The sequence below is a fragment of the Triticum dicoccoides genome, chromosome 5B, assembly GCF_002162155.2.
Source record: "Triticum dicoccoides isolate Atlit2015 ecotype Zavitan chromosome 5B, WEW_v2.0, whole genome shotgun sequence".
In the NCBI taxonomy this organism is placed as follows: domain Eukaryota; kingdom Viridiplantae; phylum Streptophyta; class Magnoliopsida; order Poales; family Poaceae; genus Triticum; species Triticum dicoccoides.
The window spans coordinates 696,679,476-696,693,203 of record NC_041389.1 but is presented as its reverse complement, the minus strand read 5'-3'; the positions used below and the strand labels follow the sequence as shown (position 1 = coordinate 696,693,203).

Sequence of the window (13,728 nt, the reverse complement as noted above, 5' to 3'; positions counted from 1 at the left end):
TAAAAATTTCTATACCTACATTTTCTTTTTATTACTAAATTTGATACCTAAAATTTCTCATATAGCATTCCAATACATTTCTATAATTGAAAATTTTCTATACCTAAAAATTTGTATTACAATTTTTTTACTAAAAATTTCTATTAGTAAAACTTTTTTATATTCAAAAAACCTATTCACTAGTTTTCTATTCTATTCCAAAGACCATTCTACGTAGCTATCTACATTCTACAACATAATTCTACCTATCTACTCTATTCAAAAAACCTCTATTTTCTATTTTATTTGATTCAAAATTCCTACATTCTATTCATATAACATATATGTTCTATTTTATTCAGAAAAACATTGATGGGGGAGGGAGGAAGGGAGGGAGGGAGGAGAGAGGGAGGAGGCCGGAATGGAGGAGAGAGGGAGAGAGGAGAGAGGGAGGACGACGAGGATGAGGGAGGAGGGCGGCGAGAGGAGGAGGGAGGAAGGCGTGGATGGAGGGCGGTGAGAGAAGGGAGGAGGCCGACGAGAGGAGGGAGCGAGATACCTCGGGGGCGACGATGGGCGGCGACGACGACAGAGAGAGCTAGCGGGGGAGTGTGATGGGAGAGTGAGGAAGATGTAGTGGAACGTGCCGCGAGGAAGAAGATATAGGGCTAACTTAGCAGTAGCGCGGGGTACGGGCCCACACAGTTGTTAAGTGGCTCGGGGAGCTGGCCCCGGGCTGGCCACAATAGTAGTAGGGATTATAGAACCCCTCTATTGCTAACAGGCTTAGCAGTAGCGCTGTCAGGCGACCCACGCTGCGACCGTGGCCAGCCTGTGGGGGCACTAGGAGCCCACTTAGCAGTAGCGCTTGTTTGGGCTTCCCGCGCTACTCTTATGTACTACGTGTAGCGATTGTTCTAACCCCACACTACTACTAAGCATCCACGTATAGCCTTTTCACTAGTAGTGAACAGGCGCGCCCGCCCTTCACCAGCGACGGGCACCGGAGCCGGCAAGCCTCGCCATGACCACGAAAGGGCGGGTATTGACCTTCACAGTGGGTCCAACGACCAACATTTTAGGGGAGAGAGGGGGCTGTGTGAGAGAAAGTATTTTTATTTTTATTCTTTCGGTTGGGTCCACTTGTAAGTGATAGAGAGGGGTGAGTGAGTCTTTTCTATTTTTTTCTTTTTTTAGTTCGGACCCACATGTAAGTGTGTGTAAGAGAAAGAGTTTTTCCTATATATTTTATAGTGGGTTCCACGTGTAAGTGACACATGGAGTCGGGGGTAAAATGTCTAGCAAATGTTCAGATAGTGGTCAAAGTCGTTTGACCAGACGGTAACGGCACAAAAGGGCATTTCTGTAAGTACACCTAACGACAAAGGGGTAAATTTGAGCATGGTTCCGAATTAGGGGCAAATTTGAGCATGTTTTCAAATTAGGGGCACAAATGTAAATGTTTCATTAAACATTTGATGACCAATAGTCTATTTTTATTATATATTTTAAAAATAGGTTCTAACAAAAAATACAGCAATACAATGATAAATCAATAAAAAGTATATTCGTTAAATTTGGCACATCACCCCCCTCCCTCATCCAAATATTCAAAACTATGACGAGAGGATAGCTCGCTAGGGTGTCGATGCCGCTCAAGTTTTGCTACTTCCTTTAGTTTTTATTAAAAGGCCAATGTCTATATTTTTTAATTTTATCTTTAAACTTTTGACGCCAATAACTGCTATTTTCATTTTTATAATATTAAAACTCAAAGCAGGTTTTGTTGAGAAATACAGCCCGAGTAAAATTTATATCTTTTGAAGTACGTGCAGATGTGTTTTTGGGCATTTCCTATTTGGCGCCACAGGCGCCAGTTAACGTGCATTTTGCTAACTGGCGCCTGTGGCGTCTATAAATGGGCCGGCCAATCTAGGCGCCGGTTCTCGTTTTTTATTTTGAAAATTCTGTGAACTTTTTTGAGATTGATGAACTTTTTTGAAATTTAATGAACATCTGTCTTGAAAATGGATGAACTTTTTTTATTATTTATGAACTTTTTTTCCAGTTCCATGAACTTTTTCTAAAAATACATGAACTTTTTTTCAATTTCTACGAACTTTTTCAAATTTAATGAACTTTTGCTAAGTTGGATGAACTTTTTTCAATTTGAATGAACTTTTTTTCAGATTAATGAACCTTTTTTAAAGATATGAACGTGTTTTTTTCAAATGGATGAACTTTTTTCTTTAAAATCTGTAAACCTTTCTCCATTTCATATTTTTATTTTCGTAAAAAGAAATTAAAAAAAACTTGGGGCAGCATGCTAATGGGCCGGACCATGCTAGCAGCGCTGCAGGCGCCGGATCGTTAACGGGCGCCTGCAGAGCTGTATAGGAGCTCCCGTGTTTTTTAGGGGAAACCCCTATAAATTCTTTAATTGTTTAAAGTTACGAGGTAGGAATGTTTTTTTTTCGAGTGGATTGCATTGCAATGAAATCTTTGTGGCTAACTAGGCCGTGTAGTTGTTGCCCAGTTAAAAGCAGAATACAGATCCCATTTGCTTCTCTGTGGACACGTAGAATAGTTTTTTTATCTCGAAATGGTGTAGTACACGTGGAACTTCTCGTCGTTCTTGGCTCGCACACGTAGCTATCGGGCACATGCCGCACGAGCGCTAGAAAACAAACCTTCTTCGCCCACGCACATACCCTCGGCCGGCTTCTCTGTTCCCCACTGGCCACCGGCGACCCGATGCGGCCGTAGCAACCGCGCAAGATAGCTGATTAGTTGATGGCGGCGGCCACCAGGTGCGCCCCGGCGCCAGCGGCGTCGCCGCGACCCCGGTCCCGGCACCGGCTGCGGTGCCGCTGCTGCGAGGACACGTTGGGCGTCCCGCGCCGCCGCGCGCAGGCGTCGTCCGGAGCGCGGGAGCAGGAGCAGCAGCAGCAGCAGCACTACTTCCCGGAGCTTCGCCCGCTGCTGTACCCGGCGCCGCCGCCCCGGCCGCGGCGCATCGTGCTGGTGCGGCACGGGCAGAGCGAGGGGAACGTGGACGAGGGCGCCTACACGCGCGTCCCCGACCCGCTCATCGGCCTCACCCCCAAGGGACAACGCCAGGCCGAGGACTGCGGCCGCCGCCTGCACCGCCTCCTCTCCTCCGGCCACGGAGACGATGAGGAGGAGGACGGCGACGACGACTGGAAGGTCTACTTCTACGTGTCCCCGTACCGGCGCACCCTCGAGACGCTCCGCGGGGTCGGCCGCGCCTTCGACGCCCGCCGCATCGCCGGCGTCCGCGAGGAGCCCCGCATCCGCGAGCAGGACTTCGGTACGACGACCCGATCTGCATGCGGATAAAGAAATGGATTGCCTTATCTCGTACTACCACGTGGCCTGATCGACCACCCACGTGTCTGTCTGTGGCCGTGAGCAGGGAACTTCCAGGACCGGGAGAAGATGCGGGTGGAGAAGGAGATCCGGCGGCGGTACGGGCGGTTCTTCTACCGGTTCCCGGACGGCGAGTCGGCGGCGGACGTGTACGATCGGATCACGGGCTTCCGGGAGACCCTCCGCGCCGACATCGACATCGGCCGTTTCCAGCCCCCCTCGCCGCCCGGTGCGCCGCCGGCGCCGGAGATGAACCTGGTGCTGGTGTCGCACGGACTGACGCTGCGGGTGTTCCTGATGCGGTGGTACAAGTGGACGGTGCGGCAGTTCGAGGGCCTGGCGAACCTGGACAACGGCGGCACGCTGGTGATGCAGACCGGCGAGGGCGGCCGATACAGCCTGCTGGTGCACCACACCGTGGACGAGCTGAGGGAGTTCGGGCTCACCGACGAGATGATCGACGACCAGATGTGGCAGCGGACAGCAAGACCCGGCGAGCTCAACTACAACTTCATCACCAACGGCCCCTCCTTCTTCACCCATTTCAGCTAGGAAATTCCTTGGAGCTGATCTGTATACCTGTATATGAAGCAAAGATCTGTAAATTCCCGCTCCGGTTTAGAGCATCTCCAACAGCCGCGCTATACTAGCGCCGCACTGCAAATTAGTCGGTTTTATCGCGCGCGCAACGCGGCGGGTCGCTCCAGCGGGCGCGCAAAAACCGCGCGCGCGCTAAAACGAGTTGGGCGCGCTGTCAGAAACACTGCCCCGCGCGGTGTATTTCGGACGCCCGCTGCAGCGCGCGGCACACTCGAGCTCTCGCTCTCGCACTTCCTCTCCCGCTTCCACCCTCATCCGGCCGCGCCGCCGCCGCCGCCCGCGCCCCCCCGGCGACCGTTCAGGCGCTTCCCCGGCCTATCCCCACGCCGCCGCTCTTTCGCCCCATCCCCTCCTAGTCCCGCCGGCGCTCGCGCGCCTCCGTCGTCCGAGGAACAGCGCCCGAGCGCTCGCTGCCGCGCCGCGCCCGCAAGGTGTTCGACAAAACGCCTACAAGGTATGCATTGCTCAAACTTCATGAATTTTGGGCATGTTTTGAATTGTAGTTTTTATAGTATAGTATTGAACATTGTAGATGAGTTCGTCGTTTGATTCTTCCGAAGAATAATTTGATATGGAAGAGGAGGAGGATCTTGCAATGATCCTAGCTATGCATATCAATAAGAAACCAAAGCACGGTGGTTCGGTTATGGGTCGAGAGAAAATTTGGAGAGATAGGATTGATGCCCATAACAGATTGATGAAGAACTATTTCGTGGAGAATCCCACATACCCGGAGTCGTATTTTCATCACCGGTTTAGCATGAGCACCGACTTATTCAGGCGCATTGCAGAGAAACTAGCGAGCCATGACCGGTTTTTCCAGCAAAGGAGGAATGCCGCCGGAGAGCTCGGGCATAGCACCTTTCTGAAGGTGACAGCCGCTTTGCGTATGTTGGCATACGGTATCCTGGCTGATCTAGTTGATGATCACTTAGCTATGGGTGAGAGCCAAGTCATCATGTGTGTCAAGCGCTTTGCAGTGGGAATTGTGCAAGTGTTTGTGAGGAGTATTTGAGATCTCCCACTGCTGAAGACGCCGCAAGACTATTGGCGATGAACAAAGCGCGCGGCTTTCCTGGCATGCTTGGCTCAATAGATTGCATGCACTGGAGTTGGAAGAATTGTCCAAAGGCATGGCATGGGCAATTCCATGGCCAAAAAAAAGGTTCCACTATAATCCTTGAAGCGGTGGCCAATCAGGAGACTTGGATTTGGCATGCATTCTTTGGAATGCCTGGATCTTTGAATGACATAAATGTTGTCAACCGGTCACCACTGATGAATAAGATTGCAAACGGTGAGTTGCCACCGGTGCAGTTTGTAGCAAATGGTCGTACGTACCCTATTATCTAGCGGATGGCATCTATCCAAAGTGGCAAACCTTCGTGTAGCCGTTGAAAAAGCCCGAAGGTAAGAAATATCTTGATTTCCACAATGCTCAGGCGGCGGCTAGAAAAGATGTGGAGAGAGCATTTGGGATTCTGCAAGCACAATTTGCTATTGTGAGAGGACCGGCTAGATTTTGGGATCAACAAATGCTTTGATACATCATGCACGCTTGTGTGATCATGCACAACATGATCATCGAGAATAAGCGTGGCCAAGATTTAGACTACTCACAGTATGAACTCTTGGGACATCCCGTGCGAGTGCGACGGAGGGCTCAAAGGGTAGCCCGTTTTATTGCCTCCTATCATGCCATTCGGCGTCCCGCAACGCACAATGAACTTCAGAATGATCTGATTGAAGAGTGGTGGGCATGGTATGGACGACAAAGAGCATCATGATTTCTGCATTATTTGTTGTGTTCATTGCATGAACGATAAACTATTTGTTTGAGTTGTAATGGTAACAAAATTGAACTATTTATTGTTGATTTATTGTTTGTTTGATCATTTTTGCTCTTCTTTTTTGAAATGTATATGTGGTTTGTGCGGCGCGCGCGCTGTGTATTTTTACGCTCTGCTGGAGCGGCGCGCGCGCTGCATTATAGCGCGGCTGCTGGAGCCAGCGCTGGCGGCCGCGCTAAACCAGCCGAAGCGCGCGCGGCAAACAGGATTTTTGTGCGCGGCGCTTAGCGCGGCTGTTGAAGATGCTCTTAGGCAATAATTCCTACGCATCACGCTGTATTAATTTCAGCTCCATGGATGGATCTCTGAACGCCATCGATCACTCCTCTGCTTGTGCTTCTTTTTCCAGGTCGGTGCAAAACAGAACGGAACATGGAGATACAGTACAACCACTCCTCTGCTTGCCCCCTTTGTAATTTTTAGAAAAACAGAGTACAGAGAGGGGCCTTTCTGTTGTTTTCTTTTTAGAACTAGAGAGGTGCCTAATGGGGACTACTTTCCAGCCCGGTTGAATTCTGATTTGGGCTTACTTTGTTAGCCCGTTATGAAATTTATCCACCAGTTTATTTTTAATATATATATTATCCACCAGCTAGTATCCGTCCTTAATTACGTAATACTATCATATATGACGCTTATCGCGACAAACCGTCACTGAAACGCACTGGGGAGCGGTGTGAGCGATCAACATGGGCCAGCCTATTTTCAGCGGGATTACCGTGCTACAGGATCCTGCGGCAGCAAATAGAACGCCTCACCGCTGGTGGACTCCCCCGCTCAAGGATTTGCAGAAATTAAAGTTGATGGGGCTATGTAACAAAACTCTAATGAAGGCTCGTATAGTGCAGTTTGAAGGGATGGAATGGGGGAATACTTAGGCTCTTCGGCGCTTAAATGCTCGGGGGTGACGAATCCAGCTACACTTGAGGCCTCGGCATGCCGAGAAGCCCTTGCTCTAACCCTTGATCTACCATTATCACATGTGGTCATTGCTTAAGATTTTTTTTTGCGAGGGTAAGGTCATTGCTTAAGATTGTAAGATTGTGATCAATGAAACACATGAGGGCACATGCGGTCTATATGCAAGCAATATCAACGAGATCATTTCGACGTCAACGCAGTTTACGAGATACTCCTTCATCTTCGAAAGATGTGATATGAATACAGAGGCACATAGCCTTACTAAGCATGCTTTAGGACGCCATCTATGGCTCCATAATTCTTCGGACCTAAATTGTATCCTCCCGAACCTTGTTTATGATCATTAATAAACAGTGTCTTTAGACTACAAAAGTATTCATTTTTACGACTTCTTAGTTTTTCTTTTTTCTGTTTTTGTTTATTTCCTGTTCTTATTTTACTTCTTTTTCAAGTTTATTTCTATTTTCTATTGTTTTGTTTCTATTCTATTCTTTTTCCTTTTAAACTTTACAATTTTTTTAGGAACATTTGAAATCGTAATTAACAAAATGCCCCCTTTGAGAATTTGTTCAAAAAATAAGTTTATTTTTGGAGTCAAAATATGTTCAGGATTTTCAAAAAATGTTTCTGTTTTAAAAAATTGTCTGCAATTTTAAAGAATGTTCCTGTTTATCTAAATTTGTTCACAAATTGAAAAATGTTTGTTGTTCCAACTTTTATGGTACATAAAACATGTTCCTACTTTTTAAATTTGTTTACAATTTCAAAATATGTTAGAGAATTTCAAAAAAAATTAGGATATCTAAAAAAATTCAGAGGTTCCCAAATTTTGAAAGAATAATAAACATTGTTCACAACTTATAAAAATGTTCAGAATTTTATTATTGGTCGCAATTTTAAGAAGTGATCACATTTTCACAAAATGTTTGTGATGTTTTTTTTAAGTTTCCAAGAAAATCGTGTTCTTAATAAAACATATTATATTTTCAAAAACATTTCTCAATTAAAAAAATGTTCAGTATTTCAAAAATGTCCTCGTTTCTTCAGAATCCAAACAATTTAAGGCGATTAGAAAATGTTCAAGAATTTCGAACAAATGTTCGTGGGTTCAGATTCTTCTTTGGAATTTCCAAAAATATCTTGATTTTAGAATATGTTCACAAATTTCAAAACAAGTCGCCGTTTTGGAAATTGTTCACATTTCAAAAAATGCTCGCATTTTAAAATATTTTTCACGCTTTTGATCAAAATATCAAATTTTTCGGCGGCAATGTTGACATGGACGATGCATCTGCAAGCTAGGTGGGTGGGCCGCCTATGAATCTGAGCTGGTTGCCACGGTTGCGGCTGCAACAAGGGCCGAGACGCGGATGCCAATACTAAGCATGGGGAGGGTGGCTTGTGCGACTTTCACGGCGATGGCCTCGGCGTCCATAGATGTCCGTCCTGAGCGGCGACAACGGCGACGATGGCGGTAATATCTAATTTTGCCTTACCCCTCCTCCTCCGGTTGCCCCACTTCTCACTTTTGGTCGCTCACTGCTTCAGGGTGACCTCTTTCTTTAGCTTCACCTGGGCCATGGCGCAAGCGACCATGACGAGACGGTCATGGCAGGTCTACGGGCAGCGACAGGGGTTGGGTGCGTCGACCATGGTTTTAGGGAAGGAGAGAAGAGGGTTCTGGGAGGGGAAAGGTGGGAATGGAGATGGTGTGCCACCTATATGCGGGCAAGGGGAGGACGCCCACGGCATCAAGGGCTATCCGCACGGACGCAAACCCATTCCAAATTTGGGCTGGAAATGAGTCGAAGCAGACAACAAAACAAACATCGACTCGTTTGTGTCGTGTATTGGGCTATGTTTTTGTCTGCGTGGAGAAAAACGGATGCGGACGAACGAAATGCGTTAGTCCATTGGAGTTGTCCTAAGCAGGGAAGGACTCCCTCCAAAGTCCAATTCGCCAAGCTCTTCATTATGGAAGTGGCGCCCCATATGGGGCTCATGGGGTCCATTAGGGGTGGTCTATCTCATAGCGGCTCTTTTAAAAAAAATGTTCAATTCTCCCAAAAAAAATTGTTCGTATTTTCAGATTTTGTTCATAAATTCAAAAAATGTTGAGATTTCAAAAAATATTTATTAGTTAAAAAACAAATGTTCAGAATGTCATTTGTTTCCATATTTATTTTTCTATTAAGTTCAAAAAATGTTTGGGAATTTTTTAAAAATCATGATTTTACAAAATCTTTAAAATTTCAAAAAATGTCGCCAGTATCAAATTTTGTTCTCAAATGTTCGTGTTTTTTTAAAGTGTTCGAGATATTCACAAATTTTTCGTGTTTAAAAAATGTTTGTGTTGTGAAAAAGTTGTCCTTATATTTTAAAAAATATCATGTTTTTTTGGAAAATGTTCTCAATTTTACTAAAGCTGTTTTAAAATTGCCAAAAAAATATAATTTAAATTTTCCGTATTACCTGAAAAAATCAAACGAAAATAAAAGAAATCTAGGGAAAATTGCTAGAGTAATCATGGAAAAACCTAGCATCGACACATTGCTAGAGTACGACTTCGAGTCTCTCGCTAATGCGACTGTTGCTACAGTCCTTTGTAAACGGAAAAACTTAAGAATTCATTTGTTATTTAGTTACTTTAATTTGAAGTTGACAAAAACAAAAACCAAATGAGGTCTGCTACGTTAGTATAGTAAACAAAAGAACAATATCATGTTTACCGCCAATAACACAAACGAACACACGGACGACCAATTCAAGCTCAAACAAAGCTGTTGCGTTACGTTTCCGTTTGTCCAGTGCCGTAAGCTACTCACGTACGGACTAGCTCACTTGAACAACAGCTCGATAGATTACACCTCAGCCGAATAAATTCGCGTATTCTACTTTGTACAGCTCTCCTGCACTGGTTTACTTTCAATAATAATAGCAAAAAATTCAGTGGGGGCTTTGTCCTACTGGCCTACAGTAGAGTTCATACGAAAACAATGTATTCTACGGCGCACCAACTTGCTCATCTTGGTTGGTTCCTTCAAAAAAAAAAACTTGCTCATCTTGGTTTTGAATATACACTCCGAGATGCTCCTAGGAGTTCATGATCAGCGGCCGTTGCAATGTCAACGGTCGAGGAGAGCGCGTTGCTTATATTAATTTTCGTATCTTATTAATCAGGTTGGCAGAATGGCAGCACACCAAGAGAGTATATTATTTGAAAACCATATCTTTTGTTGCAGGCCATCACAAAGTTGTTGTTTGAGTTCTATTGACCGCACCTTGTGTGAAGCACGGATCAGACATTAGATCCGTTACATTACATGCCGTAATTAGTGCAATTTCGAATTAGGATTTTAAAATCCGATCAAATTTCACAGAAACATACACTTCTTGAAATTTCAAATTAAATTCTAATATTTTGGACATGATTGAAAATTGTTTCCAGAATGATCTGGAATTTTCAAAACTTTCATTATCTCTATGGGACCAAAATAGTACCATCTATGAATTCTTAAACCCTTATGTGAAAAAGATATACGTTTCTAATGTTTTTGGTTTGGTGATGGTTTTGACAAAGAACACTCCTATAATATGTTGCCCCGTGATATCTATTTTTGTCATGAGAATCCTTTTTCGTCGTAGTCGTAAGAATCTTGTTCCCCACACTTCCGTCGATTTGTTTTCTAACGTCAACACTTATACATGTATCCCTCATCACCCGCAAAAAAAAAACTATACCTCATCAGAATTAGCCACACATAAAACAGAAATTACTTATGGTTTGATTCTGACTTTTTGTGGTGTGGAGTGTTTTGGACCAATTCTAGCTTCATGACGAACCGGCTCGAAACCTGCTTGACTCAACTTGCAATATGAACCAAATTATGGATGTGATGGGTAATACAAATAAATGAATGGATTGTGTGATCAAGTGAAGCAACTGTGGAGCCATAATACACAGATTGTGAGATCGCCAGCCATTTAAGCTTACATATTCTGTACAGCACACACACCAAATTGCCCTAATCAAACATTAGATAGATTCTTCGTGGAGCACTCCTCGTTTTGTTATATAAATGTCAGTACGATGCTTTGGAGACCTTTGCCAACTTGCAATGTCAACGGCTGTGGAGAGCGTGTTGCTTAATTATAGGTTAGCGCCTATCAGCAGCCTTCTTCCTGGAGCTCACTACTCTAATAAACATATATAATTTGGGTATGCAACATGGCAGCACGCACACCAAGTTTGTTTAGTTTCTACCGATGGCTGTTGTACTTGTAGAGTAAATATCACGATGACAGGACACCAGTACCGTGTATACTTTCTTGATAGTTTCTGGCAGATAAAAGGAACTGTCGGTAGCTTCTTTTGGATTAGTACAATAATGCCACAAGATTGCACCCTTTTGTTTTTCAGACACAAATTTGTGTTTATGCATTTCTGAATCTTCAACGGTACATGATTCCCAAAATGTGCAAGTATCTAATTATCACTGATTAGCTAGATGAACGATATCAAATATCATGATCATGAAATAATTTCTTACTTCGTTTAGAACTACTCCCTCCGTTCTGAATTACTTGTCTTGGATTTGTCTAGATACGGATGTATCTAGACTCATTTTAGTGCTAGATACTTCTGTATCTAGGCAAATCCAAGACAAGTAATTCAAAACGGAGGGAGTATTAGGTACTTTCCTGTCAGTACCGTGTAACTATAAGTCTATAACCTTTGTCTTGGTGTGTAGATTTTGATTGGTTCACTATAGACTTGAATAGATAATTTTTTTTTTGACTTAACACAAAGCTAGAACAACAAATAATTAGGAACTGAAAAAGTTTATTTTTGCGGGTGAAAAAAAGTGCATTATTTAGTGGATGCACATAGGACGAACTCAAAGCTGTTGCGTTACGTTTGCGTTGTTCAGACCCATAAAACATCCAACTGTATCCCGCAAAAAAAATAAAGACGATGTACCAGAACAATGGCCGGTAAAGCATACGTATCCTACAGCACACCGACTTGATGCTGATCTTCTTGCCGAAAAAACAAAACTTGACGCTGATCTTGTAGGGGTAGGTACATACGTAGGCAGCAATAATGAAATATAGAAAGGTTCGTTCGCGGAACACTCTTGTTTTTATTGTATAGAAATAGATGCCCGTACGTACGATGCTCCAGGAGTTCAGGTTCAGCGACCGTTGCAAATGTCAACGGCCTAGGGCGTATCAGTGGCCATTATCCTGCCCTGCTAATAATCTTATATGTCTTGGGCTGCTGGCACTATATCTATCTATATGACAGCACACCAAGTTTGTACATATATTATTTCTCAACGATGATTGTTGTACTACTTGTAGAGTGACTATCACGATGACAAACACACCGATTGTGTACGATTTTGTCTATAGTCCATGGCAACAAACCAAAAATGATTTTAGATTGGCACACCATGGTGTGCCATATGACTTCTTTTTTTGTTTGAACCGAAACCGTAGAACAATAGTTCTACAGTTCTGTTCTATCCAGACACTGATCTTATCTGCCTTGACTGGTTTAGCTCTGGTCTGAGTAACCTATAGTCCCTCCTTCAGGTAGTGTTTCCAAGTGTGAATGCTAGGTGCCATAACATTTTACCTTGCTACCATTAGTTTTTCCGTCACAATAATTTATAAGTCGGACGTTTGATATTTTTGTAAATTGATATCTATACATCAGCAAGACCTTTCAAATTACATAATGACAACATTTATGGACCTGGACTTAGACATGATTAATTTCTAAAATGTGCAACTACCGAATTACCAGTTGATGAAGAATCAAAGATCGATTGTGATCGGCCGAAGAATTTCTTAGTCGATTAGAATCATATATCCCTTATAGGTACGGTTGTAGGGATCTTCTTCCCGCCGCTTTCATTGATTTTTTCAAACATATATACACGTACAGCTGTATCCCTCATCAATGGGAAAAACTGCAGTGATAAAAAAAAACAAGTGGTCTGATTCTGACTTTTCGCGATGTGGAGTGCTTCTCCAGCTCTACGGCGAACCTCCGGCCGGAGACCTGCTTGACTCAACTTGTGCCGTATCAGAGCTGACACTGGATCACGAATGTGATAGTGATAGTTAAATAAATAAGTACGTTGTGTGATCGAGTGAATCAACGGTGCAATAAGCCAATAACACAAGGCGCATGCCTGGACTCCGTTAGCTTTTTGGTTGCGCGTAGATGTCACATCAAAGAAGTAGATGCGCAGTTATTATAAAGAAAAATGAAGTAGGCTTGCACGCATGTATTGTCATGCCCATGTCAGTAGCACGTACAGCCGTATCATCTTAGTAGTAAAGTACACTACACCGCCGCATATTTGCATTTTAGAGCAACTCCGACCGGGCCAACCCAAACTGTCCGCGCGTATCCGTTAGGATCAAAACGGCCAAAAGTGCTGGCCCAACGTGCGGACCCAAATCTAAACCGCATCCGCTCGGTGTTCGTCCGTTATCCCGATTGATCACTCTTTTCTCTTTGATTAAGCCCTTGAAGTTGAGAATATGCTCCACCCGCAGGTCCATTTTCTCTTGCATACTCATGAGTATGATCATGTTCACTCTTCCTCAGAATCCGAGGAATCGAAGAACTCATCTTGAATCATTTCATCAAGCTCCGTTGGTCCATACTCCTCGTCCAACGAAGCATCAGACTTCATTGTTTTTCCCTAATAAAATCACAAAAAATCAGCTTAGACAATGTGTCGAACACATAGAGTGCAAGGTGGAGCCAGAGAGTTGGCAGACGTACCGCGGTGGCGTCCGGGCCGGCGATGACGTCCCAGGCGGCGAGGATGGGAAAGAGGACTGTTGTGCCGGTGCTGACGGTGCAGAGGCTAGGAACGACTAGGGAGTGCGCGTGGTGGCAGAGCAGTGAGACGAACGTCATGGAGGAGGCAGAAGAGATGAGAGAGCAAATGGATCTGGTAGGCGG

At 44.2% G+C, this 13,728-nt stretch overlaps 1 protein-coding gene across 1 annotated transcript; it reads left to right on the top strand.

Annotated features, from left to right (window-relative positions):
- The first annotated feature begins 2,676 nt into the window (after positions 1-2,676).
- On the top strand, positions 2,677-4,002 carry LOC119312727 (phosphoglycerate mutase-like protein AT74H). Its single transcript, XM_037588489.1, has 2 exons — positions 2,677-3,310; positions 3,416-4,002. The coding sequence occupies exons 1-2, from the start codon at positions 2,773-2,775 to the stop codon at positions 3,919-3,921; spliced, it is 1,044 nt and encodes a 347-aa protein (XP_037444386.1). The 5' UTR covers positions 2,677-2,772; the 3' UTR covers positions 3,922-4,002.
- The last annotated feature ends 9,726 nt before the right edge of the window (positions 4,003-13,728 follow it).